General features: G+C 43.2%; 1 protein-coding gene across 1 annotated transcript in view; it reads left to right on the top strand.

Moving 5' to 3' along the window:
* INTS13 (integrator complex subunit 13) overlaps positions 1–27,905 on the top strand; it is a 402,986-nt gene that overhangs the window by 65,357 nt on the left and 309,724 nt on the right. Inside the window, exons 3-5 of the mRNA XM_078674120.1 lie at positions 2,894–2,968; positions 6,289–6,491; positions 22,652–22,732. Coding sequence (XP_078530246.1) covers positions 2,894–2,968; positions 6,289–6,491; positions 22,652–22,732 — 359 coding nt within the window. The remainder of the gene's footprint in view (positions 1–2,893; positions 2,969–6,288; positions 6,492–22,651; positions 22,733–27,905) is intronic.

The following is a 27,905-nucleotide window of genomic DNA, read 5'->3' as shown; positions in this document are numbered from 1 at the left end:
ACACACACAACCCCAAACACACCACACACACAACCACACACACAACCACACACAACCACAACCACACACACATCTATCTATCTATCTATCTATCTATCTATCTATCTATCTATCTATCTATCTATCTATCTATCTATCTATCTATCTATCGCCCTCACTCTATCTATCGCCCTCACTCTATCTTATCTATCCATCTACCTATCTATCTATCGCCCTCACCCTATCTATCGTCCTCACTCTATCTGTCTATCTATCTGTCTATCTATCTATCTCCCTCATTTTATCTTTCTATCTGTCTATCTATCTATCTATCTATCTATCTATCTATCTATCTATCTATCTGTCTGTCTGTCTATCTATCTATCTATCTATCTATCTATCTATCTATCTATCTATCTATCTATCTATCTATCTATCTATCTATCTATCTATCTATCTATCTATCTATCTATCTATCTATCTATCTCTCTATCTACCGCCCTCACTCTATCTGTCTATCGCCCTCACTCTATCTAACTATTGCACTCACTCTATCTATCTATCTGTCTATCACCCTCTATCTATCGATCTATCTGTCTATCGCCCTCTATCTATCTATCTATCTATCTATCTATCTATCTATCTATCTATCTATCTATCTATCTATCTATCTATCTATCTATCTATCTATCTATCTATCTATCTATCTATCTATCGCCCTCACTCTATCTAGCTAGCTATCACCCTCACTCTATCTATCTATCTATCCATCTATCTATCTATCTATCTATCACCCTAACTCTATCTATCGTTCTCACTCTATCTGTCTATCTATCGCCCTCACTCTATCTATCGCCCTCGCTCTATCTATCTATCGATTTATCTATCGCTATCTATCTATCTATCTATCTATCGCCCTCACTCTATCTATCTATTTATCTATCACCCTCACTCTATCTATCTATTTATCTATCACCCTCACTCTATCTATCTATCGCCCTCACTCTCTATCTATGTATCTATAGCCCTCACTATCTATCTATCGCCCTTACTCTATCTCTCTATCTATCTATCGCCCTCACTCTATCTCTCTATCTATCTATCGCCCTCACTCTAGCTATCTATTGCCCTCACTCTATCTATCGCTCTTACTCTATCTCACTAGCTATCTATCTATCGCCTCACTATATCTATCTATCGCCCTCACTCTATTTATCTATCTATCTATCGCCCTCACTCTATCTATCGCCCTCACTCTATCGCCCTCACTCACTCTATCTGTCTATCTATCGCACTCACTCTATCTATCGCCATCACTCTATCTATCGATCGCCCTCACTCTATTTATCTGTATATCTATCTATCGCCCTCACTCTATCTATCGCATCACCACAGAATCACTCAGCACCACCACAGCATCACTCAGGGGCACCACAACATCACTATGCGTTACCTCAGCATCACTCGTTGCCACCACAACATCACTCAGCGCCACCGCAGCATCAATCTGTGCAACCATTCAACAACAACTAGTTCAAATATGTTCTCTCAATGTTTCAAGCTTTATTACAAATGTCACAAAAAGATGTTAATATTTCACTTCTGTTCTTGGATTTTCGTCACAATAAAATACACTGAACATAATCTTCACAAAAGTTATTTACAAAAGTTTAAGCTATTGCCATTATATATTACAATAACTTTTATTTAAGAATAAAATAAAATAAAAGCCATTGTTATTTGTAATATCATTACATCTAAGTCACGTAAATACAACACATATTGCATTACAAATGCTATAGGTGTCACATTTGCGAAAGTTATAACTATTGGCATTGTACATGACAAAGCTATTAATTTTGCTATTTTCAAAACCAACACATAAATAAAAAATGTGTCATTTACAATACCAATAGCTCAAACTTTACTAATGCGAGACCTATTGCATTGCAAATGCTTGTTATATTTTTGGATGGATTGGCCTCAGTGATGGGCGTGGCATTTTTCGGCACTGATGGACTCTGTCATTTCAGTACTTCCTTCAAACAGGACCACACAACAGGGCAACGGTCCAGTATAGTGAGAAGGGGGTAGGCGCAATTACATTTTGCAGTTGGCAGATTAAGGACGTAAATCAGTGGTCTCCTTTTAACTTTTAAATTGACATGCTTTTTATAGAGCCATCATTTTCCAAGACAAGTTGATGTGCATTTGATTTAACACTTGGTGTGTTTTGAAGGAAAACCGAATGAGAAACTGAACAAGATACAAATCCACTAAATATTTGAATGTTGAGAAGAGACTGGTCCATAATCCTGTATAGTTATATAGGGTGTTGTTTTGAACTTGCTTTACCTTGAAACTTCCTAATGCTTTTGGTAGTGCAACTGCAGTGCTTTGTACAATGAGCAAATGCAACCTAGACTTTTTCTGCATCATTGGTTTTTGTGTGGTGTTTCTTTCCAATTAGTTTAGAACTGCTATGTTAATTAAATTTCTTCTAGTATAATATTCCACAAGTAGTATGGTTAGTTTGTGTTAAAAGCATTTTAGCAGAGTTGTTAAAAAAGGAGATGGTGGATCCTGGAGTGTATTTATCATGCAGGTGACTTCATACTCCATGAGGTGAGTTTATAGGGTTCCTTAGGATGATTGCCGAGAAGAAGAAAGGAACTAGAAAAGAGCTGCTGTGGCTGAGACACCATGCAGAATACATTGTATTATTGACCTGATTTCTTCAAAGTATGAGAGCACACATCCCCACATATGTACGGAATGAAGTGTAGTTTGAGAAAAACAAATCCAGATATGTTTAAAGTGTCAGTAAATACAATGTAAGGACCTTTGAAGTTTGTAGTTATATTTCAACTTGTTTCGGTCTTCCTAACTGACAATTTCATGTGTAACATTTTAGGTGAATTTCATTGTCAGTGATTCTGGCTCTCATATTTTGAATTCCTGGGTTCAAGAGGAGCAGAGTTTACAAGAGGTATGATTAACATCACAGTATTAGAATGAATTTCAATGTTTGCAAAAATCTGTCATTTTGTAAAAATAGCTTTGAATATGTGCTAATGCATAGAGTTCTAAGACTAGCATACAGCATCTACTGTACATACTACAGTTATGACTGGAGTGTCTTCTAAGATGCCTGATGCCAAAAGTGTCCTCAAGTGGTACAATGGTGGGATCAAATGCTTAAAGTTATACAAAGCAACGTTGTTTTTAATGGATCCATGCAAAAATACTATTGTCCATATGCTTGAAATCTGTAGAGGTATTGGGTATGCATTTGTGCAGGCTAGTTTTCTTATTCTTCAAAGAGTGATGACCTCACCAGTTTCTAACGGTGTTGTCACAGAAGTGAGAAAGGCCAAGCAGAGAGTTTTGATAATTTATCCTCCAAGTTTGACAGAGCTATGGAAGTTTGTCCTTTGATAACCTTCTTAAACCACCTGGCTTATTGTTGTACATTGGGGAATGAAGATGCTTGTCACCCTCTGTGTCCCCGTATTACATATTGAACAATAACCCCTGTGGTTCCTATACTTGGGGATTGCAGGTGAAGTATTACATCTTCCATAGCTTTGTTACTTCCTTCAGCAGAGAGTTTCTATGACTGGACTTTTTCACTTGTGATTGCTGTTTGGAGAAACTCCAGGTGGGTTTATTTTACTAAATAGAATACCACTACATCAAGGTACCACTGTATAGAAATATGTATCTACATTATCCTAACCCTTAACATTCTCATAAACCTCAACCTAAGTATAACTCTTAACATATTCATGATCCATACCGTAACTTTGGCTGTAATCTTACTGCATCCATGCCCGATCTCTTACATTCATAATTGTCTTATTTGATGTAGTAGTATGCATAAATGTGGCAACTTCTGTTTAAATGTACATCAATGTAATGGATTGTCAGTAGTGGTATCGCTCTGATTCCCTTGTGTAGAAAAGTCTTGAAAGATGGGTTGATACCGTTAAGGGAACCTTCAAGGAGAGGGCCTTTTTCCTGAATGTCCTTTTGATTCCCTTGATTAGAATGTTCCTCGGAGAGGGGCTGTAGTAAAATACCCTTGTGATTCTCTTGAGTAGTGAAAGTGAAGCAAGGAACTGTTGCACTGTCCAGTACCAATAGAAACGAGACTTTGGAAACTGGCCACTAGTTAATAAAAGGCAACACCATCTATTTGTGTGGATTGTTCAGACAGAACATGTAATCTGTTATCCTGTGAACCCTTTTCTGTGTGTTGTCTGCTTCATCTCCCATCTGCTGGCTTTCTCCCCACAGCCTCGTTCTAAACATTTTTATGCAGAGGTCAGTCTCCTCCATCTGGGTTGTTTTTGAAAAGACATTCCTGTTGTATGCTGGTTAGTTTTTTATATAATTTGTCTGGAAAATAGCTAATATTTTCTATTAAAGCAGCACGCTGTATAAAGAACTGCCTGTAGGTGAGCTGTTAACATATTCAAAAGATTGGACTATATTCACAAAGTATTTACACATGTCAGGCTAACCAGCACATAAAATGACGTGCTTCAAGACCGCCGCATATTCACAAATGGTGGCCTTGCAATCTCATCATTATCCCAAAAATGGGTGTTGTTCCTGAGTAAGTACCACTTGAGGCGTAAGTATTTTCAATCTGTTGTCCGATTCCCGTCCCAAATATGGATATAGTCGGAGATTTATTCCTGTTTAGTACAGGACCAAATGACTTTCCACTGTCAGAAGAGGAAGGCGAAAAGCTCTACAATTTGTGTAGCTATGGTATAATGAGTTTCTCTATGGAGAAATACTTTTTACCTGTGGAGGAATTTTCTAGGATTATGTTTTGAACACTTCCACTGGTGCGAGTTTCCAGATTTATGATGAAACCTCGGATATATGTAGGAATACACCTATGAGAAGTTGTAGACTTGTGATACACTTTTAAAACATTTTTAAAAATTGGGTTCTGTATTTTATTGGTGATTTTAAATGCTCTTGAGTTGATCCTTTTTTGCTCAGACACATTTTTATTCTTTGTTTGTGTATTGATGGAAATATCCTCATCCTTGTGATCTGCTGACTGAAGTAATTGAGTGCACCGTTTTTGTGTGAAAGTTCGGAACATCTAGACAGAGTTCTTCATTGAGATTGTATGCTTGGTAGCAAATGGCACGCTACAATCTCTGTAAAGTATTTGTTCATAGTTTAGGACCTGGGATAAGACAGTATTGGGTATCGTTGAGTTGCAACTATTTCTTCTGAGAAGACAGTTTACATTGTTTACTGTTCTTGAAGGTTACAGAAATATACACTTCTGTGCAGTTCAGAACATCATAGTGGAATACTTTTCTGGTTCCCAGCATGTGTGCTGGGGCCATTATTTAGTTTGCCTCTCTTCTTTCATTTTGCTTTTGCCATTGCTACTGATGTCCCAGGAAAGTTAATTTTTGGTGCTTTGTCAGCATCCCCTGCTTTTCTTTGAAGCGAATCTGCACTCCAAGTCTGTTTGTTCTTTGAGGATGAATTACTTGATGGAGAAACGTCTTAGAAAGTCCGGTTTCAGTGACGTTTCGATTTTTCTTGTGAGCAAAGTATTTTTTTTTTAACCACAGTGTCTGCTGCTTAACTAGATTTTCCAGATGGTTTACAAAAGGTGTGTGTTTTTCAATGCAAACTCACCCCCCCTTCTTTTAAGGACCAAAGATTGTCCCCCTTTTGGATCTCTTACCTTATTTTGACATTGAAATATATGGGCATACATTGTCACTAAGAAAAACAGTTCAGTTCTTCTAATTTCTCTCCATTTGCCTTGGTGAGTCCCTCCTCAGCTTTTGAAGTTTGATGCTTACGTTGGTCAGCTAGAGCAGGGGGTTGTTTGATGTGGATCTCTGTCTGCAACTTTGGGATAACTGTTGTTGCAGCTTCTGAAGTTTAGAATGAATCTCCTTTATGAACATTTCATCAGTCAACTGTATTTTACAGCTTAGTGGGAATCATAACTTTGGAAATATCTGAAGTTGCACTTACTGTACAGAATAGATCAAATAGTATAGGGTGAAGATGAGAACCAGGCTGGAAGTCTGAATAAAGAACACGTTATGAAGCAAGTTATGTTGCATTCTTCATTTTATTGACACTATAACTACTTGATTGTTAAGACAGGAACATATATAATAACATTGAGTACTTTATATTGACTTACATTGTAGTTATGCTATCCTCTATGTGCATATTGTGTTGAGACATTAACCTTTGAACACAATAGTTTTCCTTTTTGATTGTTTAACATTGATTTGCTCCATCCTGTAGTTAATGGCTGCCTTAGCTGCTGTTGGACCTCCCAATCCACGTGCTGATCCAGAATGCTGCAGTATACTGCATGGCCTTGTGGCAGCTGTCGAGTCTCTTTGCAAAATTACAGACTACCAGCATGAAGCACGTACTATGCTAATGGAAAATGCTGACCGTGTTGGGAATAGAGGACGTATAATCTGTCTCACAAATGCTAAAAGGTGCTTTATTTTTACTTGCCACCATTTGTACTTACTGATTTATGTCATGAATCATTTTGTGTCCAATGTATTGATCCCCACAATTGTTTTGTTTGTTCTTATCGTATGTGCATGTTGTAGAAATGTTGACATAAAGAAAATGAAAATGATTGACATTACTATAATAGTGAAGGAAGAAATGTAGGTATCCAATACGTAGGATGGATTTTTGTCTGTCCATAACTCTAAATTTAGACACCTTCACTTCCACACATAGGCTATAAATTGCAGGGAAACAACCTTTACCATGCAGTCATTCATACCATGCAGTGCCTTCACCACGCATTTCTGATACTACGCAATTCTTTACCACGCATATGCCTTTACAACAGAATTGTAAGTATATTGCAGGTAAGTGAAACCGATATATATATATTTTATTTTTTTACCAAAGTGTGAGTGGGTGTGTGGGTGTGTGTTGGAGTCTCTCAGTGGGTCTGTGTGTGGATGCATCCCCCGGGGCCCAGCCTCAATACAGTGGGGGAGGGGGGCCGCACCACCCACCACCCCGGGCTGATTTCAATCCCGGAGGCCCATCATCTGGGGCCTGGCCTCAAACAAATAGGGGAGGGGGCTGCACAGCTCCCTCCCTGGGCCGATTTCGGGGCCCAACCCTAAAATTATAGATTTTTTAATGTGGTAGGGGACCTGCGCAGCCCCCCACTCCCTGGCATTCCGGCTCCGGGGACACCATCCCCCGGGACCAGGCCATGCCCCATGGGTCCTGGGCACCCAGTTTGCAGCTCAGGAATTACGCAGGCGCAGCCTCCAGGCCCCAGCAGTCCCAGTCGGCTACCTGCCTCTTGCGATAACCGGCATAGCTGATGCATGGAGGGAGCTACTAGGCAGTTCCCTCCATGAAGGAGCAATAGTTTAATCTCATTCCTTGCCCGCATGTTAGGGACAGGAAAAGAGATGAAACCTCTGCCTCCAGTGGGGTGAGGGGGGAACACTTTCACTGCTCTCACCCGCTGGAGCCAGAGTGTTTGCTTTTGCTTAGTGGGAGCTGTCAAAGCTCCCGTCAAGCAAAAGCAAACAGCTATGTCCTGGGGTGGGCACCCCGGGACAAAGCAGGAGCTGGCCCTGGGGGTTAGCGGTCCCCATTGCTATGTATGGCTCCAGGAGGGGGGCAAAGCAGACCCCCCCCTTTCTTGTTCACTGCCCACCATGGGGAGGTGGTGGTCCCTGGGGATCTGGGGGTTTGCTCTGCCCAATCATGGTTTGTTTGTTTAACCCCTGGCAGGTGGTGGTCCCTAAGCCTTCCGGGGAAGGGGATCTGGCGGGGCCAACTTATCAATGTTTGTTTAGCCCTGGGGAGGTGCTGGTCACCAGGGCTTGGGGGTCCGCTCAGCCCCTCATAAATGTTTGTTTAGCCCCGAAGAGGCGGTGATCCCCGGGGCTTATTGTGGACCTGGCTTGTGAATCAGGGATGAGAGACACGCCAGGTTGTTGAGGTAAAGCTGGTTTTATTGGAATTACACGTTTGGACTTTAACATCAGAGTCCTCCTGGTTCTGAACGTCAGTCTTTCCTTGGCAAACTGGCTTGAATCCGTTTTGGCTGTTAGTCTGTTTCCTGCTTGGGTTTCTGGGAGTAGGTCTGCTCTTCAGGTCTGGTCTAACGCGACTTCCCAGGCTCCGGATTCCCATGCAAAGAGAAGACCAACAGAGAGGGAGCCGTTAGTTCAAACGTCGACAGAGTAAATGCACCTCGGGGCCCGGGTGTAGTGAGGGGGTCACCGGTGGCAATGTGCGTCTGGCAGACGTCGGTGTGGTGAGTCGGGACCACTGACAGTGAGGTAAGGCGAGATGGGAAACGGGAGGAAGGGACAAACGAGGAAGACGAACAGGGGCTATGTACACTATTCACACACGCTTGCTTCCCACCCAAGCCGCCATACGCCGCCGTACCTGGGAAAGCCACACTCCTCCCCCGGGAGCGTGGCACGGCGGCTCACGGGGTCGTTGGCCTCCTGGCTCTCCGTGCGGCTCTTCTCCGCTTCCTCCTGGACGTTCTTCGGGATACCTTCGGATTCCTTCACTGCACTCCCCAACCTGCTCTCCAACGCCGCTCCTCGCCTTCTCTCTCGGGGTGATGTCACACGCCACGAACACCACTTCCTGGGGTTTATCCAATCCGGTGTTGCTGACGTTTACGGAAGGAGGGCTCTCCTCCTCAGTGAACGCCCAATTAAAGGCGCCGTGTTCCTCCTCCTCAAGTTCGTCCTGTTCTGGTTCCCAGGGGTCCGTCTGCAAGGAAGTAGGCATCACGGGGTCAGTTCCTGGTTTCCACCACTCCCCGTTACACTTATAAAGCCTCAGGAGGGGGGCCGTGCTCACCCCTACTTTTTTTTTATATATAATGCCCCAGGGAAGTGGTGGTCCCTGGGGCTCCAAGAGCCTAAGAAGGTGGGCCCCCGGCAACCCCTCTTTTTATTTATTTATAGAAAGGAATGCCCCCGGGACCTGGCTATTGAAAACAACTGCAGGAGCCTGCACTTGGCTTTTTGGGGAGATTTTCCCACAAATATTTGCACTTTGTTTTTTAACAATATGCTTTTTTTCCCCTTCAGCAGTATATACCCGATGACCAAGGCATGGGGTTCACAGTATTCCTACCCTGCAACCTTTTCTTTTATTCCCATCTTTTAGCGGAACTCGACTGAAGCCAAGGCCCAAAATGGCTGTGACCACTTCTTGGGTAAAGTGTTGGCAGCCAATCAGAGCTCTGCATTTTCCTGCACAAGCTCGTTATTATTCGTGAATTAGCCATGATCACAGATAAACACATTTGGATTTCCTTAAATTTCATAACAACTACTGAACGGATCTACAGTGGATAACTGAAAGCTCGATCTGCAAATCAAAATCTACCTTTCTGCAAAGTTCGGTGTACTTCCGTCCAGCAGTTCGGCTGCAGTCGTGTTCAAAGCTCCAATTGGGAATTAACATGAGAAACACACTTTCCTCCGCTCCCGCTTGATGGAACACCCCAAAACTTTCCGTACACAACAAGACTCGATGACACTTTTTTGGTAACATTTTGTGAAGATTCGTCAAACAGGCACAAAAATATAGGCAAGTCAAAAACTCTTTTCCTATGGAAACATTGTCTTAACTATACCTACCTACTGGCGACCGCCAGTGGGTAATATATAGGTTTTCACTTACCTGCAATATACTTAAATTTTTGTTGTAAATGTATGTATGGTAAAGGCTTAGGCATATGAATGGTAATGCAAACACAAGGTGATGATGGACGGAGCTATGAAACTTTTCAGAGACTCACCCCCAGTCACATATCTGGGTTGAATCCATCGTCATTCTTTAGCCCACATCGCCACCTCAGTTCAGACCCAGCTATATGCAAATCAGTCTTGACCCTGTGCCTCATGGGAATTGACCAGCCCGAACTGCTAAGCCAGGTCTTCCCTGAACCAGAAACAAGCATCCTGGGACCGGTTTCTGGGTACCACCTTCATCAGCCAGGCTAGCTTGAATCCAGTGGCAAAGTGAGCAAGGGACCCACATCTGGGCATACCCTGCCAACTTAGGGCGAACAAAGCAAACACAGTGAGATGAGGCCCAGATCTCTGTACTGGGGTGAATGTATGACATTGTTTTGCAGTCTGTCCATCAATTGTTCTTTTAGCATTTGTCACCCTGAGTGGGACGGGTATGCCCAGACGTGGGTCCCGTGCCACTGGAGTCAAGCTCTCCTAGCTGATGAGGGCTGAAAGCCGAAAACCGGTCCTAAGATACTTGTTTCCAGTCCAGGGAGGACCTGACCTGGCTGGACTGTTCCCATTGGACGCAGGGTCAAGACTGATTGGCATATGGCTGGGTCCAAACTGGAATGGCATAGTGAGCAATTGATTTAAGCCCAGATCTCTGTACTGGGGGGATTGTATTACATTGTTCTGTATTCTGTCCATCAATTGTTCTTTTTGCAGATGCGTGGTAAAGGCAATGCGTGGTAATGGCATGCGTAGCTCCGTCATACTTCCTAAATTGTGTTATATAGATTTTTCCCCACTATTCCTCTACCCTATTGAGAAAGTGCATTGTCCTGATTTACAATTATAATTCTATTAGAGGTACAGGGTTTAGGATTATGCAGTGTCCTACCTAAACTTCTGGTTGCAACTTCACGGGAAAAAATGAAACCACATCTACCAGTAAACATAAGGAAAAAAGAACTAGTTGCAGACCTATAATCATGTGACTGTCGATAAGCAATCTGGTTTCTTCTCTGTGTTGGCCTTGAGTAGCTCTGTGATAAACTATTTATATGAACCTGCTAGTAGAAATTGAGTAGTTGGGATACACCAAAAGTTACATTGATCTTTGATCCTGCCTTTCAGGATCTTTTGATCCACCTGGGTTCTCACCAAATTATGGACCAATTTATATTCAAGAGTTTAGTTATAGAGTCCACTAAATCGAGGACCGTGTTGATAGCGTATGCATTTTTAGAAAGATTCAGTTTAATTTCATCAACATTTTGAGGCAAATTATGAAAAGTTGTGACAAGGCCCAATAGCTTGCTTTGGGAATATTTGTCGGATAATGGCATCGAAAGGTGCACTATCTCAAAATTAGTCGCACATTTGTTCTGAGATGTAAATAGAGCTATTGCAAAAGTACAGCTAGCTATTCTCTGCGCTAAGTTAAATAAAAAATTACATTGTGATTGTCATCCTCTCAAAAAACCCTGATTTCCCCACCCTTAATAATACAGGTGAACATAGTTTATGTTGGTTGGTGGTAATACCAATTGTTACAATCACTATCAATAAGGAAAACCTTTATTGTAAAAAGAAATTTTATTTATGTTTTTTGGGCTTTATAAAGGGCAATGTTCACCCAAAACTTGGTATCTTGGTGCTGGAATAAACTTTCAAGGTACTTCTTCAAAATTGCAAAATGTGGGAGCAGAGATTTGTGAAGAAGACATCACCGAATTGTAGGAAACAATCAGGTCTTCAGGTACTATAATTGCTTGACCAAGAAGGAAGGGCTTCCCAGTTTGAAGCAGCTGCATTAGAATAGTCCCTACCACCAACTGTCTTTCGATGAAACTTGGGAATAACTGACACATTTTTCATCTGTGACCTCAGCTGACAATCAGGATTGAACCAACAAAAACTAATTTTAGAAGAAAGAACAGTTTTATAGGTATCCAATCCAAAGAAACAAGAACAGAGTAAATGTGGTCTCTGGTTCGAAGGTCTAGTGCAAACTGCAAATCTGGTATGCAAGTAAGCAGAGATGGACTGAATTACACTAGTCCAGCCAACATAATACAAAGATGTTCAGATAGAGAACCATTAAAAAAAATTAAATGTACTCATTTTACTCGTCCCTACATGACTTACATGTTCGCTTAGATCAAATTGTATGCTCTGAATCACTCTATGCTCAAGTTGCCTGTTAAAAAGTCAAAATGCTGAGTGAAGATGAGGTGTCTTTATTATATCCTACACCACCAACAGGTTCCATTCAGCTGAAGTCAGCTGTGGAATATTAGTTAAACAGCAAGAGAACTTCCAAATAGTGACGTTGAATATGCAGGAAGAGAAAACAGTTATACAAATGACCAGGAGTTAACCAACACTATAGTCTTTATGCCATGCAGGTTGAACACTGTTCCTCGGCGACCTACGAGGAAAAACCTTCCCATTCACTTAGAAATAAATGGGGATACTTGCATGCTATCACTTTGTCCATTCTCAATGTTTGTCCATTTTCCCACTTCAGGTTTTTCTCAGTTCAATGTTGTGGAGGTTGTCCAGGAGGAATGCGGTGTTGGGGTCCGGTTGGTTGTCGATGTGGAAGTTGAGATCTCCCAGTAGGGTGTAGTTGGTGGATGCGATGGCCTGCGGGGAGATGATGTAGGTGGTGGAGTTGGTGAAGGGTCCGGCGGGTCCAGGGGGTCGGTAAATGAGGGTTCCTCGGAGGGTGGCGGTGGGGCTAGCCAGTATCTTAAAGTGAAGGTGTTCCATCAGGTCTGTGTGCTCGTCTGGGAATGTGCTCAGGCGGAGGGTAGATTTGTGGATGATGGCGATTCCTCCTCCTGGACGGGTGGGTCTGTCCTTCTTGAAGATTTTGTATCCCTGGGGAATGGGGATGTCCGGTCCCGAGGTGGTGTTGGTCCAGGTTTCTGTGAAAAATTCTACGTCCTGGGTGGTGCTGTCGAGGAGGTCCCAGGTTTCGGTGGTGTGTTTGTGGAGGGATCGGACTTTGAGGAGGATGCATTGCCGGGTCTTCTGTTTGGTCGTGTTCTTGTGGGTGGGTTGTACTGGATCCGTGTTCTTGGCGGTGCTGCAGGTGTGCCTGCAGCGATACAGCTGAAGGGTCCGTGGGTATCGGCTGGTGATGCTAGCTTGCAGTTGTTGTTGCGGTCTGGGTTGAGTGCGTGAAGTGCTGCTGGGTCGTAACGTTGGCGGGGTGGAGGTCCAGGGTTCCTGGCCCTGATCGCGGTTGGGTCGCGGACGGGCGCAGATGGGCTTGCCTTTGGCACGCCAGCTTCGCGGCCACCATTAAGTAGGGGTCGGGCAGGGCTGGACAGCTGGGAGGCGGAAGTGGGGAGGGGAGCTGGATTGGTTGCGCTGGTCGTGCTGGGGGGAGGGGCCAGGTGGCAGCCGAGGTGGGGGAAAAACAGGCGGGAAAGGAGGAGAGTAGGAAAAAGTGGAAAAAGAGAAGACCAGCAGAGCACAGGAAAGTGCAGATAGCAGAAAAAAGCAAAAATATAGATATAGGAAAGACAGTGAAAAATGAGTTAAAACGAGTGGAAAAACTAAACGGAAAGCGTCAGACAGAGGCCCACTGGACCACCAGGGATGAGGCACAGGTGAACCTGAGGGTGGAGGAGGGCCTCGAACACTCACACTAGAGAGTGCAGTGGCCTGGGGAGGCCTCACTTAATGGTGGAGCTGCGAGGGTGGGAGAGCAGTTTCACTGACAAAGAGTCAGTGCCTTGCTCCAAGACAACCTTGCCGTGCTCATCTGCGATATGACAGTGTAGTATATGACAAACAGCTGTGCCCGTCAGCGAAACGGGCGGTTCCAACAAATGACGAAACTGTCGTGCCCGTCAGCGAAACTAGGCGGAGAATGCGGACACAGCCTCCAGCACCTTCTGAGCCTAGGAGAATTGACAGGCCTACTGTGCCTGTCAGCGGGGAAACATCCTTTACTCTGCATGTGTTACAACGCATCTCACTCCCCGCACTTTTTACTCTGCAAAAACTTTTACAACGCAGGGCTTTATTGTAATTGTAATTGTAATTGTAAAGGTTCTTCTATAGCGCATGGCTACTCGGAAGCATCCCAGCGCTTAGTACTAACCAGAAGAAGATAGATATCAGAAGATGCAGAAGCCTAACCCATCTAGATCTAGGGGAACAGTACTGTTTTTAGCTTTTTGCGAAATGCAAGCAAGTTAGGCTCTTGACGGAGAGGTGGAGGGAGAGCATTCCATAACTTAGCCGCATTTTGCGAGAAGAGGCGGCCCCCCGTGCGTGCCCTATTGATCCTGGGAGTTATTAGAAGGTTTTGTTGGTTTGAGCGAAGATTCCTGGATGATTTATATGGTCTGATCATGTCATTTAGGATGGGAGGGCCCTTCCCATAAAGAGTTTTATGGACCAGACAGAGGGTTTTGAAGTGAAATCGCTCCTTTATTGGAAGCCAATGCAAGGTACTCAGCGAGGGTGCGGCTGATATACGGTGGCTGGTACCCGTAAGTAACCTTGCTGCGGAGTTCTGGGCAGTCTGGAGTTGCCGAGTGACCGAGGCGGGGGCTCCTAGGTAGAGCGCATTTCCATAGTCCAGCCTAGATAGAATAAGGGACTGGACTATGGTTTTCTTGGCTGCTTCGGGTAGCTGAGGGAGGATTTTACGAATTATCTTCAACAGGCCAAAGCAGATGGCCACTGTCTTTCTTGCCTGGGTTTTAAAAGACAACTCCGTATCCAGCCAGAAGCCGAGGCTTTTTATCTCAGACTTTGGAATGGGCCCAAGCCCCATGCAGGAGGGCCACAGTGTGGAATTATCAAATGTGGCTTTTTTTCCTAGTAGCATCAGCTCAGTTTTCCCCCCATTCAACTTCAGATGGGACGCATCCATCCACTTCGCAACCGCCTCCAGGCAGCTGCGAAGATTGGTCGGAAGGGGTTCCACCTGATTTAAGGAGACAACTAGCTGAGTGTCATCAGCATAACTTACTAACTGGATTCCAAAGGGGGCCACTACCTCTGCCAGAGGCGCCATGTACACATTAAACAGTGTGGGGCTAAGGGAAGAACCTTGTGGTACCCCACACTGTAATGGCACTGGAAGGGATCAGCTGTTCTCTGAGAAAACCTTGAAAACCCTGTCGCTAAGAAAAGACTCGAGCCACATAAGGGCCTTGCCCGTGATTCCAATCCTTTCAAGGCGGGATAGAAGGACACGGTGGTTAACCGTGTCGAAGGCGGCGCTGAGGTCCAGGAGGATAATGGCCGCGCTGCCACCTGCATCTAAAATACTCCTGGAGTCCTCGACCACCCTCAACAGTGCTGTCTCGGTTCCCTGTCCTCTCCGGAATCCTGTTTGAGTAGGGTGTAGCAAATCATGGGTCTCCAAATAAAATGCCAGCTGTTTATTCACCCATTTTTCGGTAAGCTTACTGATGCCGGGGAGAAGAGAAATGGGGCCGTAGTTAGAAAACTCGTCAGGGTCGAGATTTGGTTTTTTCAGCAAGGCCCTGACCATGGCCAGCTTCCAATTTTGCGGTACTATGCCTGACTCCAGCGAGGTGTTAACTAAGTTGATAATATGCTTACTGACGTGAGGCAGAGCCAGGTTTAAAATGGTCATAGGGGCAGGATCGAGCGGGGAACCGCTCTTTATGGAGTTAAAAAGAGGGGGTAAAAGTTCTGCACTAAGCGTAGAGAAAGATGAGAGGTGAGGCGGAGTAAAATCAATATCACCTACCAGAGAGGGGGTTAGTTCAGCCATAGATAGGGGGGGAAGAGAGAGAAGGATATTTTGGATTTTTGGTGGCAAAAAAGCTTGCTAGTTTATTGCAACGAACACCAGATTCCTCGGGGGATAGTGCTGATGATGGCCGGTCCGGGGCTTTTGACAGAGTTTCAATAATTTTAAACACTTCTCTAGGGGCATTAGCATAATTCTCAATTTTTTCTGCATAAAAGGTGGATTTTGCTATATTAAGGGCAGATTTATAGTTCTTTATAGTAGATCTGTATTTATTTTTCTTCTCCTCATCGAAATGTTTTCTCCACTGCCTCTCCTCCTGTTTACATTCCTGTTTAAGGGACCTTAGGTCTGAATTAAACCAGGGTTGTTTAATGGGGCCTTTTTTATTTCTAATACATTTTTTTGGGAGCACACTATCCAGTGATTGTTCAATCCATTGGTTGAAATCTTTATTTGCCCTATCGATGTTCTGGTTGGCCAGAGGCTCGCTCTGCTTCAGCGTTTCTAGCCAATCATTCAGTTCTAGTTTCGTCCAGCGCCTACCTAAAGCTTTATAAGAAGGTTTAATAGAGCTGGGTCTGCTTATCTTCCATGTAAAAGGGATTACCATATGGTCTGACCAGGGAATCGAGTATGGTTCAGCTGAGGTCAGTTCTACAATGTTTGAGAATATGGGGTCTAAAAGATTCCCTTTGGAATGAGTAGGATGTAGAACTATTAAGTTTAAATCACAGGCGGCTAAATCTTTAGTAAATTCCATTGCAGTGGTATCTAAAGGATTATTAAAATGGAGATTCAGGTCTCCTAACACTATGAAGTTAGTGACCGTACTGGCTAGCTCCAAAGTGGTTTCAATTAGTCCTTCCATTAACAATGGTTGTTTACACAGCAAACCATTACAACGCATACCCCATTACATGGCCCAGTGGAGTTAGAATAGTAAATTGCGTTGTAATGGACAATGCGTTGTAATGGATTGCGTTGTAAAGACCTACGTTGTAAAGGTTTTTGCGGAGTAAAAACGCGGGGTAATGAAATGTGTGCTTAGTAAAGTGTCCTATTCCTGTCAGCGTAGTGGAGCCGGGGAAGAGGTCAACCCTCCTTAGCACCCGCCCTCAGCCTGCATCACTGAAATGTGTGGCTCAGTGCTTCCAGTCAGGCGACACAAAAATACCTGGCTTTGCACGCCCCCTGTTCAGCACAGAAATAGGCACCTGCACTCCCAGTCAGTCGGTGTGAACATGCATGGGCCAACGCATATAGTCAGGCGTGTACAGACGGCAGGCTTAGCAATTGGATAGAAGTCAGAACAACCCAGACCACAGGTTTTTCGATAAAATATGGAAACACAGCAGGCGATCACATCCAGCGATCAATGCGCACCAACCTCCACAGAAGACGAAAGTGAAGGTATAGGTGCAGCACAGACACTTGGAAGGAAAATGTACCGCAACACTACACGCAGGTGAGTTGGACCGAGTTCCAGTAATACATTATAGAAAGTACAGTACCTTGGAGTTGTCAATGAAGTAAAAATGTGTAGAACCTTAGCGTAGTAATCACAGCTACTGGAGTACGGCTGTAAACAGTAGGTAGTATACAGCTGGGAATGGTGGTGTGGCTGCCCCCACACAGCTAATTGTCGCCAGTGTTAAAAAGACAAAACACTGAGTGAAGATGAGTTGTCTTTATTATATCCTACACAATCAACAGGTTCCAGTCGGCTGAAGTCCGCTGCGGAATCTTCGTTCAACAGCAAGACGACATTCCAAAGGACAAGGGGGGAGGAGAAAGAACAGGCAGGAATGAACCAAGTAGATTACAACACAGCCCTCTTAGACTACCATGGTAGGACAATTTCTGACCACAACACATTTTTCATTGAGTTCAGCTGGGGTAGAGTTCACCCTCGCATTTCTACAGCACCCTCTGTTAAAGCACTCTGCATTCTTCGCTGCTCTAAGCAAAATAATTCACCATTAATTCACGGACGTGGTTTCCTTTTAGCAGTTGAGGACGACCCATTTATGGTCTTGACTAGGAAAAAGCTCATTAAATTACAGAAGGGGAGCTGTTACAGCATAGAACTTACTGCTCCAGCTAGAAAATTAGAAGCTGGATTCCACTTGCAGATATACACATTTAGAGCCACACTTCACATTCGGCACTAATTGAGCATCGTTACCGCCTCGATTACAAGGCTTATGCCTCCAGAACAAATTCGTAGGGCAGTAGGTTGGTAAGACTACAGCTGTAGCTCATTGATTGAGAACAAATATACACTCTGATCTCCTCACTCCAAGTAGCGCTGGATGTCACTGTATACACCCAGCACGAAATACACAAAGGATTTCGCTCCTTCTATCAAACATTATACTGTGCCAATAACCTCAGCCCTGACTGTGATGAAGTATTTCTTGGCTGAAATACGATACCCAGTGTCCCTCCTAAACTGAGGGACGAGATGGATGCCCTCATAACTGACTTTTATGAAATCATAGATGCCATATGGAGCCTAGACAAGGAGTCAATGCTAGACACTGACAGATTTCCACTGGAATTTTACCAAACTTACTCTTAGGAACTATCACCAAAATTGGCTGTATAATATGAAGCTGTATTAACATAGGGCTGGTTGCCCCCTTCTCTTAGAGCAATATTAATTGTTTTAATACCCAAGCCTGGGTATTAAAACGATAGTGGCCTTTCTTTGTATAGGCCACTATTGATTGTTAAATGTGTCTAAAAACTCTGCAGCAAAATTATTTTGGGGAAAATATTACATGTTCTTCTAGATCTAATGGACCAAAATGGGTTTGTCCTTGGGAGAATCATATCCCTTAACATCTGTAGACTTTACAGTCTTATGGACGTCGCTTCCGGTAAATGGCCTCACTCAGTCTGTCTGGCCCTTAATCTGGAGGAAGCATTTGACTCCCTTGAGTGGAACTACCTGTTTAGTGTCTTAGCCAAATTCGACTTTGGCAGGCGTATAACTAAGTTAATTAAACATATGTATACTGACCCGACAGCCATGGTCTGCTCTGAGAGGCTCCTGTCTGCTCCCTTTGCAATCCATAATGGCATGCATTAAGGATGCCCGCTATCGCCCTCTCTTAATGCTCTTGCCATGGGGCCCTTTGCTATCAAATCAAGATGTGTCAAGAAGGGGGTTCACTGGAGCATTGCTTCTGCTGACAATATTCACACTATATGACTGTCATATAGTGTGAACATGCTGCTTTACATCCAAGATGTCTATGTGTAGCATAATAGTATGGCAGACATTCTGTAGGATTTCGGAAGCGCATTGCGGCTCTACGTCAATTGGATGAAATCTTGCTTGTGTCCCCTCCGAACAAACACCCTGGAGGCTCAGATACAACTCGGGCGTGGGATACTCAACTGGGAGAATATATACTGTTAGAATCTATCACTCTGTGCAAGATTTATCTCCTCCTCTATTACTTCAACGACCACCTGCTGTACCCTCTGAAGAAATTCTTTTGGGAACTGGAATTTTTTTTCCTGAACCTTATTTAGTGCAATGGTTGTCTCGTGGTGTTATTAGCCAAGATGTGACTCCTTCTAGATAAGGGGGACCTGGGTGGAGGGGTGAATAGGAGGGTAGCCAACTTTGAGCACTAGCTGCCCTGTTACTGTGGGTGAGTTGTTGGATCTCTGGCCCTTACTGTAAGACACTTGCTCAGGGCAGGGCTGCTGTGACCCGAGCACTGCTCAGCCTTTTTCTTTCATGAGCATTCTCAGTTACATGTCGCCAAGAATTGTTTTAAAAAAGCTAACTCTTCACTACACACATACACCTGCTTATCCCTCTTTTGATATCAAAACATCAGGCCCGCTTCTCTGTAAGCAAGCTAAGACACTTGAGTGCCATTGACATTACACCATTGGGCGATCTGTTTCAAGACAGTTAAGACCTCACTGGAGGGACTGTGCGAGGAGTGGCAAATGGATATACAAAGGATATTAAATGACAGGGAATGGAACAGAGTACTCTCGAATGCACACAAAGTCTTGTGCAACATCTGTTTCGAATATATTCTGCATAATGTCCTACATAGAGCCTACCTCTCCCCTGACAAATTCAATAAATGTTTCCAGAAACCAAAGTCTTATGCCTTCAATGAAACACCTCTGGAGTGGACTTGAAACACATGCTGTGGAGTTGGGTTTCCTTAGCAAACTCCTGGCTCACAGTCACTGACATCACTGGCACCCCCAACATCAGAAACTGTGAAGTTTGCACTCTGGGCCTCTCTAAATGTACTAAAAAGAATAAGCTGGCTGCCCGCTGTCCTGACCTGGCCTATTGTTAGGCAAGTGAACCATAACATTGAAGTGGAGAGCAGATGTTCCTCTAATGTTATAGCCTGGTGGCACACCACACTAAAATGAGCCGAAGATGGCAACAAAGTCCTAAGAAGGGAAGAGATTAAAGGCCTCCGTTAACACCCTATAACCATTTGATGGGGTGGCCTGATCCTTAACTTTAAAACTACTGCAAAAAATTATACTATCCCACCATAGCACCTAAGAGAATTATTGGAAACCCCATCATAAGGGACTTCTCATGGGGTGGCTTGACTGTCTTTTTTTGCAAACAATCATGGTGGAGCACCTAGTTTGCATTTTATCGATTATCCTTGTGCAATTTAGGCCATTCCCTTACTCACTTTAATAGTGCATAATTATCACCAGCAGTTTGAAGATTAAACCACAGTCTGATATGATTTAAAAGAGAAATGAAAATTATTTAAATAAAAAAAAAGATAGAACCTTGGAAAACACCACAGGAACAGAGTCTGGCTGATGAGATGAATGGCAGTAGGAAGATTTGGCAAAATATCAGACAGCCAAGATAGGGCTAGAGATAGTGCTAGTTCTCTAATACCCTAGTCAGTAAATGTGGTCAGTAAGATAGACGGACTCTCCGTGCCAAGTAAGAGATCAAGTGGTATCAAGGGGGCTTAGTTATTTCAACCTATGGATTGTCGAGAGCAGAAAAGACCGTTTTGTTCAGTACTGTTGCCAGAACAAAATCCCATCTGGATGGGATATTAAAGTCGGTTAGTCTCCACAAATTTAGACTGCCTTCTCTAGTATTTTGGCCAAGTATGCTAACTAGGAAGTGGGACGATTTTGTTAAATTAGGCAGATACAAGAGGTTGTTTGAACAAAGGAGTGACGTACTCAAATGTAAAGGGTTCAGGAACAATGCTGGGCTTTATGGGTACTTTGATTATAGCTCTTGGCCAATGCGAATCCAGCAACGTACAGTCTTTCCTAGAGCTAACCAATGTAGCAAAGTTTGCATTTTCTTAGGCACCGGAATAATTAAGAGTTAACAAACTTCAAAAGGAGCGGAAAGGGAGATTTAGGCAGCCCGCGAGGAAGCCTGAGTGTTTGAAATCTTATTCTTAAATAAATCTACAGTTTGGTTGCATGTGTCCGTTGAAGTCACACAGACTGCTTTTTTGGAAGGTCATGCAGTTCTTTAGTAAACCTTTCAGAGGAAAGATAGAGGGTGTGAAAAAATAATTAAAATGAAACCTTAGCTTGGCCTTCCTGATTTCATTTAGAGGTTTGATTGAGTTTCTGCCACCTCGGTTTGCCAGCTGGATTGTAGTTATTATGCCTGTTTCGTTCAGCGACTCGCACTTTAGGAGTATCCTGAGAAAAACACTTGCACAGTGAACAAGACTTTTTGCTTGATTTGCTTGATTAAAGGAATTACAGCAATAGAGTTAAATAAAGTATTCATTCAATTGCACATAGCCCCTAGTGCATTTAGAGATTTTTAAAGGCTAGGATTTCAGCATAAACAGCGTTCTACCTCCTAAACCTGGTCATGGGGAAAAAAGATTGATTTTAATGGTCTTTACTAAAATCACAAGCGAAGGAGAGACAAAAACACTCTGACAGGGTTCAAATATGAGCTGATAGGGTTGACATTGCTGGGAGATAGAACAAACAATTTCCTAGGTCTGCCCTTTAACATGAGTAAGAAGCAAAATATTGGTTTTCAAATCTGTCTACAAATTAGGAGCCAAAGACACAGTGGAGAGATCAAAATGTATGTTCAAATTGCTAAATAAAATCTGAATGTCAATATGAGTGTCCATAGAGCACCACCAGGGCTATTTAATTTATTAGTAAGCATTTCTAATGCTGGAGCAGTGGTAAAATGAAATTTTGTCTATTTTAAAAGACATCTTAACCAAAAAAGCCTAAACGCCACCACTCTTAATAGGTTGATATGTTCCTATTTAATTATAATAGTTAAGAACCTGTGTAGAGTGGTTGGTAGACCATGTTTCATTGATGGCCATTAAATCCAAGTTGTAATTTATAGTAAAATCTTCAATTATTTATTGCAGAATGTGCCTTGATTAGAAGTCATGATAGTATCTGGTCTAGAGTAAGGGATTGAAGCCATAGGTTTTTTCACATAGATGCCTCAACTTGTATACTTCTTCTGAGCTCATTGTTCAAAATGTGAGTTGAGGAATAGAAGTTCAAAAGAGTTGCACAGTCGGAAGTAAGAATACATTGATCACTTAATGGTATGGAAAGCTGGATGCACAGTTGGCCACTGGACTGGGTGCAGACTGACTTGCCTAGGCACACTTCTGGAGCACCCTCTACAGACTACATTAAGTAACTGCTTTTCCAAAATGGGAGAACTTATCAGAAAGCACAGCTACCAAATTGCTGCTGTTACTGGCAAACTCGGACTGGAGTGAAATTGAAGTTTAACTGTTCCAGAAACTACTTGAACCAACTTGCTAAATCCAGATAGTCAAACACTACGTCTACACAAAAGACTACTCCCAAAGCGAATTCATGTGATAAAGACCCAATGATTAAAACAACCTCACTTCAGGGCACAATACGGACGGAAATCTGGTTTGCAGTCAACAGGTTAAAAAGATGAGAACAAAACTCCACAGTAAAATATTTTGCAAATAGAAGTACATATTCCAATATGGGATATCAGCTGCCACAAACCATTTAATGGAGAAAACTTTTTCATAACACATTAAAGAACTGCATCAGTCATTCGTACATATGTCATAACTGTGGCCTAAAATCTTTTATTGTTGCTATTTTTCAGTGACAGCCATGTGCGTATGTTGGAAGATTGCGTTAATGAAACAATCCATGAGCATAATAAGCTTGCTGCTGGTTCTGATCAGTAAGTGCTAAAACAGTTTGAAAATTACAGAATGTATTTTTTGCCTTTTCAAACACTTATTGTTAATTTATCCATGTTCCGTTAGCTGTTTACTGAAGCTTTCTGTAACATCAATCTGCATGTATTTTAAGAATCTTTCATTCGATACAGCATACCAGTGAGTCCTAAACTTGATAATATCTTGATGGCAATTCATCCCCGTGTGCCTGTCCTCATATCCTTTTATACCGCCATTGAGCTTTGTTGATGCTCTATTATTGCTATATTTTAGAACTCATACATTGTGTTATATGTGGAAATTGCTTTGGTTTCTATGTTTTTCTCCTTAGGTTTCCACGTTTGAGGGTATTGAGCTTTGTCTTGCTTACCATGACCATGAAAAAGGAAAGCCCAAGATTAGAAACTTGTAACATCAATGTCCTCCAAATAATTATAAAGATTTAAAAAAGGGAGCAAATGCCTGATTGCTTCACCTGTCTGTTTTTCACTCATGCATCGTCTTTTCACTGAGGAAGCACCTACTATCCCCTAATTTCTTCAGGAATGAAGATGCTATTTCCTATTGCCTAGCAGAGGAAAATGCCCCTGATTCTAGCTCCACGTCAGCTAGCTCTGTTAAGCATGTAGCATTTTTCAGAAAGCGGATGATGATGGACAAGAAATCTTTGATGGCCGATATCTTACAGTCAAATGAAGAACATTTTCTTAGATACAAGAAGGAAATAAATGGTTGGCTTAACTGTGCCCCTTACAATATAGCCTGTGCCCATACTGTTCAGAATGTGTTTTTTTTAATCTGGTATTTGTTATCTAAAAGAAGTTATGTGAAGTGGAAAGGAAAACGGATCCCGTGAAGGTTATGGATCATTTCAGCTAATGTGATACCTCATGATGCAACATCCTGTCAAGTGAGGATCATTAGTTAAAAGTATACATTTGACCACAGGAGAATTTAAAGAGATGGAGCCGCTATTAACTGTTTTGCCCTGGGTTCTTACAAAACTTCAGGAAAATTACCAAATCACACTGAAAATTATACTTCTCTACATATAATGTATTTCATTTTGCAGGAGACGGGGTCATTAAGGCAGATGGGCCTATATCTATTTTGATTGATTAATGCACATGCAGGCAAACATACTCTTGTCTGGAGAATGTACTACAACATTTTTATTGTCAGTGCCACAGGGGTATGAATGAATTTCGCCTTGTCTGACAGATTTTCATTATTTGGATTCTGTTGCTTATATCTTGTCGACTACACCATCTAACGACTGTTAACAAACAAACTGAAAATATTATTAGTATTAGTTTCATTTTATAAGGCGCACAGCTACCCGGAGGTTTCCCGGCGCCATCGGACCTACGCAAGCAGAGAGAGGAGCCTGATATAGAGACTTTTCTAGGCACCTGGCAAAGCAGTCTTGCCGCCGAGTTCTGTACTACTTGAAGCTTTCGAACTACCTCCTTGTTGGCTCCCAAATACAGGACGTTGCCATAGTCCAGCCTTGACGTGATCAGTTCTTTTTGTGGGACTAGGCAACACCCAGAGTATTTTTTTGTTAGCCATTTTAGGACGGTGAAGCAGGTTGAGGCAACCCTGACTGCTTGCTGCCTCATTGACAGCAGGTCGGCAATGATTATGCCTAGGTTGCAGACCAATTGTAGCAGCTGGGTGAGATCACCCATTTGAGAGGGCCAATGTCGTGGGCCCCAAAGATCTTTGTTTTTACCGAGGATTAGGACTTCTGTTTTTCCACTATTTAGCTTTAACATGTTGGCGTGCATCCAACCGGCTATGTTTTGCAGTCCTATCTAAAGAGAGGATACCTTAGATGCCTCATTAGTGGCAAGCGAGATTAGCTGGGTATTATCAACATACATAACATAACATGTACATTTGTAAAGCGCACATATCGCCCGAAGGTCTCACGGCGCGGTATAACAGATGTATATTGTTACCCAACTCAAGGGTACTCATTTTATCGACCTCAGATGGATGAGAGGCTGAGTGGACCCGCCAGGATTAGAACCTATGACCATGTTGTCGAGCACAGGCCCCTACATTGGATGTATTAGTCCACTGCGCCACCAGACCCGGCTACGAATATATACATAGCCCAGCCTCTTCCGCTATTGTTGCCCGGGGTCTGACATAGATATTAAATAATAATGGACTGAGGATAGAACCTTGCTGTACTCCATAAGGGGAATCGTGGGACTTGGAGCATGCCGACGATGAGAAGACATGAAAAGTCCGGTTGGTCAGAAAGTCGGCGAGCCATTAGAGTGCTTTTTCAGCAATGCCCACAGATTGAAGAGCTTTGAGTAGGGCGGTATGTGACACAGTGTCAAAATCAGCACTCAGATCAAGCAGTATGAGTGCCACAGTTTCACCTAAATCAAGGCGTTCACGCAGAATTTCTGTCACACCTAAAAGCGTGATTTCAGTAGGGAACCCAGCTCTAAAACCTGATTGTGATGTATATAAAATTTCTTGGGAGTGGACAAATTGCGTCAGTTGTTGGTTTATAGGTTTTTAATTTTTTTTGAGAAGGCTTGTAGTAATGAGATCAGGCGGAAATTAGATAAGTCAGTTGGATCAGCATTAACTTTTTTCAAGAGTGTACAAACCATGGCACGCTTCCATGCCGATGGAACGGTTGCTTCTAATAAAGACGCATTAAGCAGCTCCATAATAATTTTAAGTGATGATGGTTCGAATTTTTGAAAAATGGGAATGGGGAGAGGATCTCTAGGCGAGCCGAATTTCAGGCTATTTAAGATGTGTCTGAGGGAGGGGGTATCCAAAAGCTGCCAGTTTTCTAGTTTATTTGTAGGCATGGTGATCTCATTTGCTAGTGGTGCAGCGCAGCTTGATGTAGGGAGAGAGCTCCTTATTTGGTCCCCCTCATTAGTTGTTACAACATTCAGGTCTGTGTAAATTTTCTCCACTTTGCCATGCCCTCACATTGAACTTCATTGAGCACGGGGGGAGGTGGGTTGGCAAGCTGCTCCTGAAAGATGTTTGACTACTTTAAACAAGTCCTTGGGGCTGTTATGTGCCGATGTAATGGTGTTGTTTACATATTCTGCTCGGGCAGCTTTGCAAAGGGAGTGATAGTCCCGTTTAGCCAGTTTGTATATGTGTCTGGATTCAGGTGTGTAATCCTTCCTCCAACGTCTTTTCAATACTTTATATTTGCTTTTCTCTATTTTCAACCTTTCTGAGAACCAGGGGGCAGAAGGACGATGAATGTCCACTTTTTTAATAGACATTGGAAGGCACACATCAGTGGATGGATGATACGATCCAGGTATGGATGGTGTCCGAGTCCGCTAACTTAATAGAAGTGATGGCAGGAATATTATTTGTGAGATGTTGATTAAAAGCGTCAATCTCTTAAGTTCTTCCAATTTCTAGACCCCGGTAAAATAGATGGATTCTCTTGCTGCAGGTCTAGCCATCGACCAAAAAATGATTGGACCATAGTATAGGGATGGCTGCCTGGCATGAGATGCTAGATAGATTGGAAAAAATGGGGTCTAGCAAGTGGCCTGCTCTGTGGGTAGGACCCGAATTGCAAAGTAAAACATTCATAGCTGCCAAATCAGCCATTAGGGCAGTGCTCGTAGTAAAAGAGTGGTCGTTGGAATGTTTAAACCTCCCAAGATGCTGAAAAGTGCTGCATCAAGCAGAAAGGGGGCTATGAGTTCGGGAAACGTCATCGCCCTGCTGGCCCCGTCGTCCTGCTGGCCCCGATGGACGGTAAATTAAAATCCCAGAGAGAGTGAATTGGGGTGTAAGAGAGAGTTTTAAAAAACTAGCCTCGCATCCCTTAAAGGTTAGGTCCTCCCATTTACAAGTGTAAGCATTATTGAAAATTAGTGCAATGCCACATCTGGCCTTGCTGCCACAATCCTTTCTCCTTATTGTGTAGTTAGGTGGTAGAGCGAACGCCACAACAAGGCCAGAGCCCTCTTGAAGCAATGTTTCCTTGAGGAAAATAGCATCTGGTTGTGTATTGGACAGGAGGTCATAGATGTCCTCCTTATGCTTAGGGAGTGACCTACATTTTTATATTAAAAAAGGTGAATTCCTTTAAAAAAGCATCCTTATTCTTAGTGAGGCAGGGTAGCTGAGTACTATGATTCGTGGAAGCAAAAGTATGTTCCCTACTGGGTAGTCTAGTAACTTTAAAGCCACAGCAGGAGCAAATTAAATCAGAATTATCCGGTAGGAAGGTAATACAATTCTGTTGTGGCTTTGGTCGGAGCTCGTGCAATGTTTTTAGAGAATAAGTCATCTTGTCCCTCGAAAAAGGAGTAGGGCTCGTGGCCCCTGGCCCTGGTAGGGCACGAACGGGCCCCCGGTGCCCGTTGCGCGAAGCATCTGGCATTTCTTTATATATTATCTGCAGCTGAGTGGCTAAGTGAATGTCACCGCCTGCCCCTGCCTCCTGCCCGGAAAATAATGTCACCGCAACTCCCTCCACAACAAGCGGAAAATCCTGTGGTGGACCGGGCAGTAATGCGGAATTGAAGCAGTCGGAGGCGTACAGTTAGGAACAGTGATAGACGAGTAATTTAAACATTTAGAACAGGTTAAAATTAGTTAAGCAAAGAAACGTAAGGTCTCCCTTTCAAGCGCGCGTCTGCTGCGCAAAGCTTCTGGCATTTCTTTATATACTATCTGCAGCTGAGCTGCTAAGTGACCGTCACCGCCTGCCCCCGCCTCCTGCCCGGAAATTAATGTCACCACAACTCCCTCCACAACAAGCGGAAAATCCTGCGGTGGACCGGGCAGTGATGCGGAATTGAAGCAGTCAGAGGCGTACAGTTAGGAACAGTGATAGAAGAGTAATTTTAAAATGTGGAACCGATTAAAATTGGTTAAGCAAAGAAACGTAAGGTCTCCCTTTCAAGCGCGCGTCCGCTGCGCGAAGTGTCTGCCATTTCTTAATATACTATCTGCAGCTGAGCTGCTAAGTGAATGTCACCGCCTGCCCCTGTCTCCTGCTCGGAAATTAATATCACCGCAACTCCCTCCACAACAAGTGGGAAATCCCTTGGTGGACTGGGGAGTAATGCGAAATTGAAGCAGTCAGTGGTGTGCAGGTAGGAACAGTGATAGAAGAGTAATTTTTAAATTTAGAACAGGTTAAAACTTGTT

Source organism: Lissotriton helveticus, chromosome 1_1, assembly GCF_964261635.1.
Source record: "Lissotriton helveticus chromosome 1_1, aLisHel1.1, whole genome shotgun sequence".
Lineage (NCBI taxonomy): Eukaryota > Metazoa > Chordata > Amphibia > Caudata > Salamandridae > Lissotriton > Lissotriton helveticus.
The sequence above is the reverse complement of the archived record's forward strand: the minus strand, read 5'-3'. Positions and strand labels throughout refer to the sequence as shown.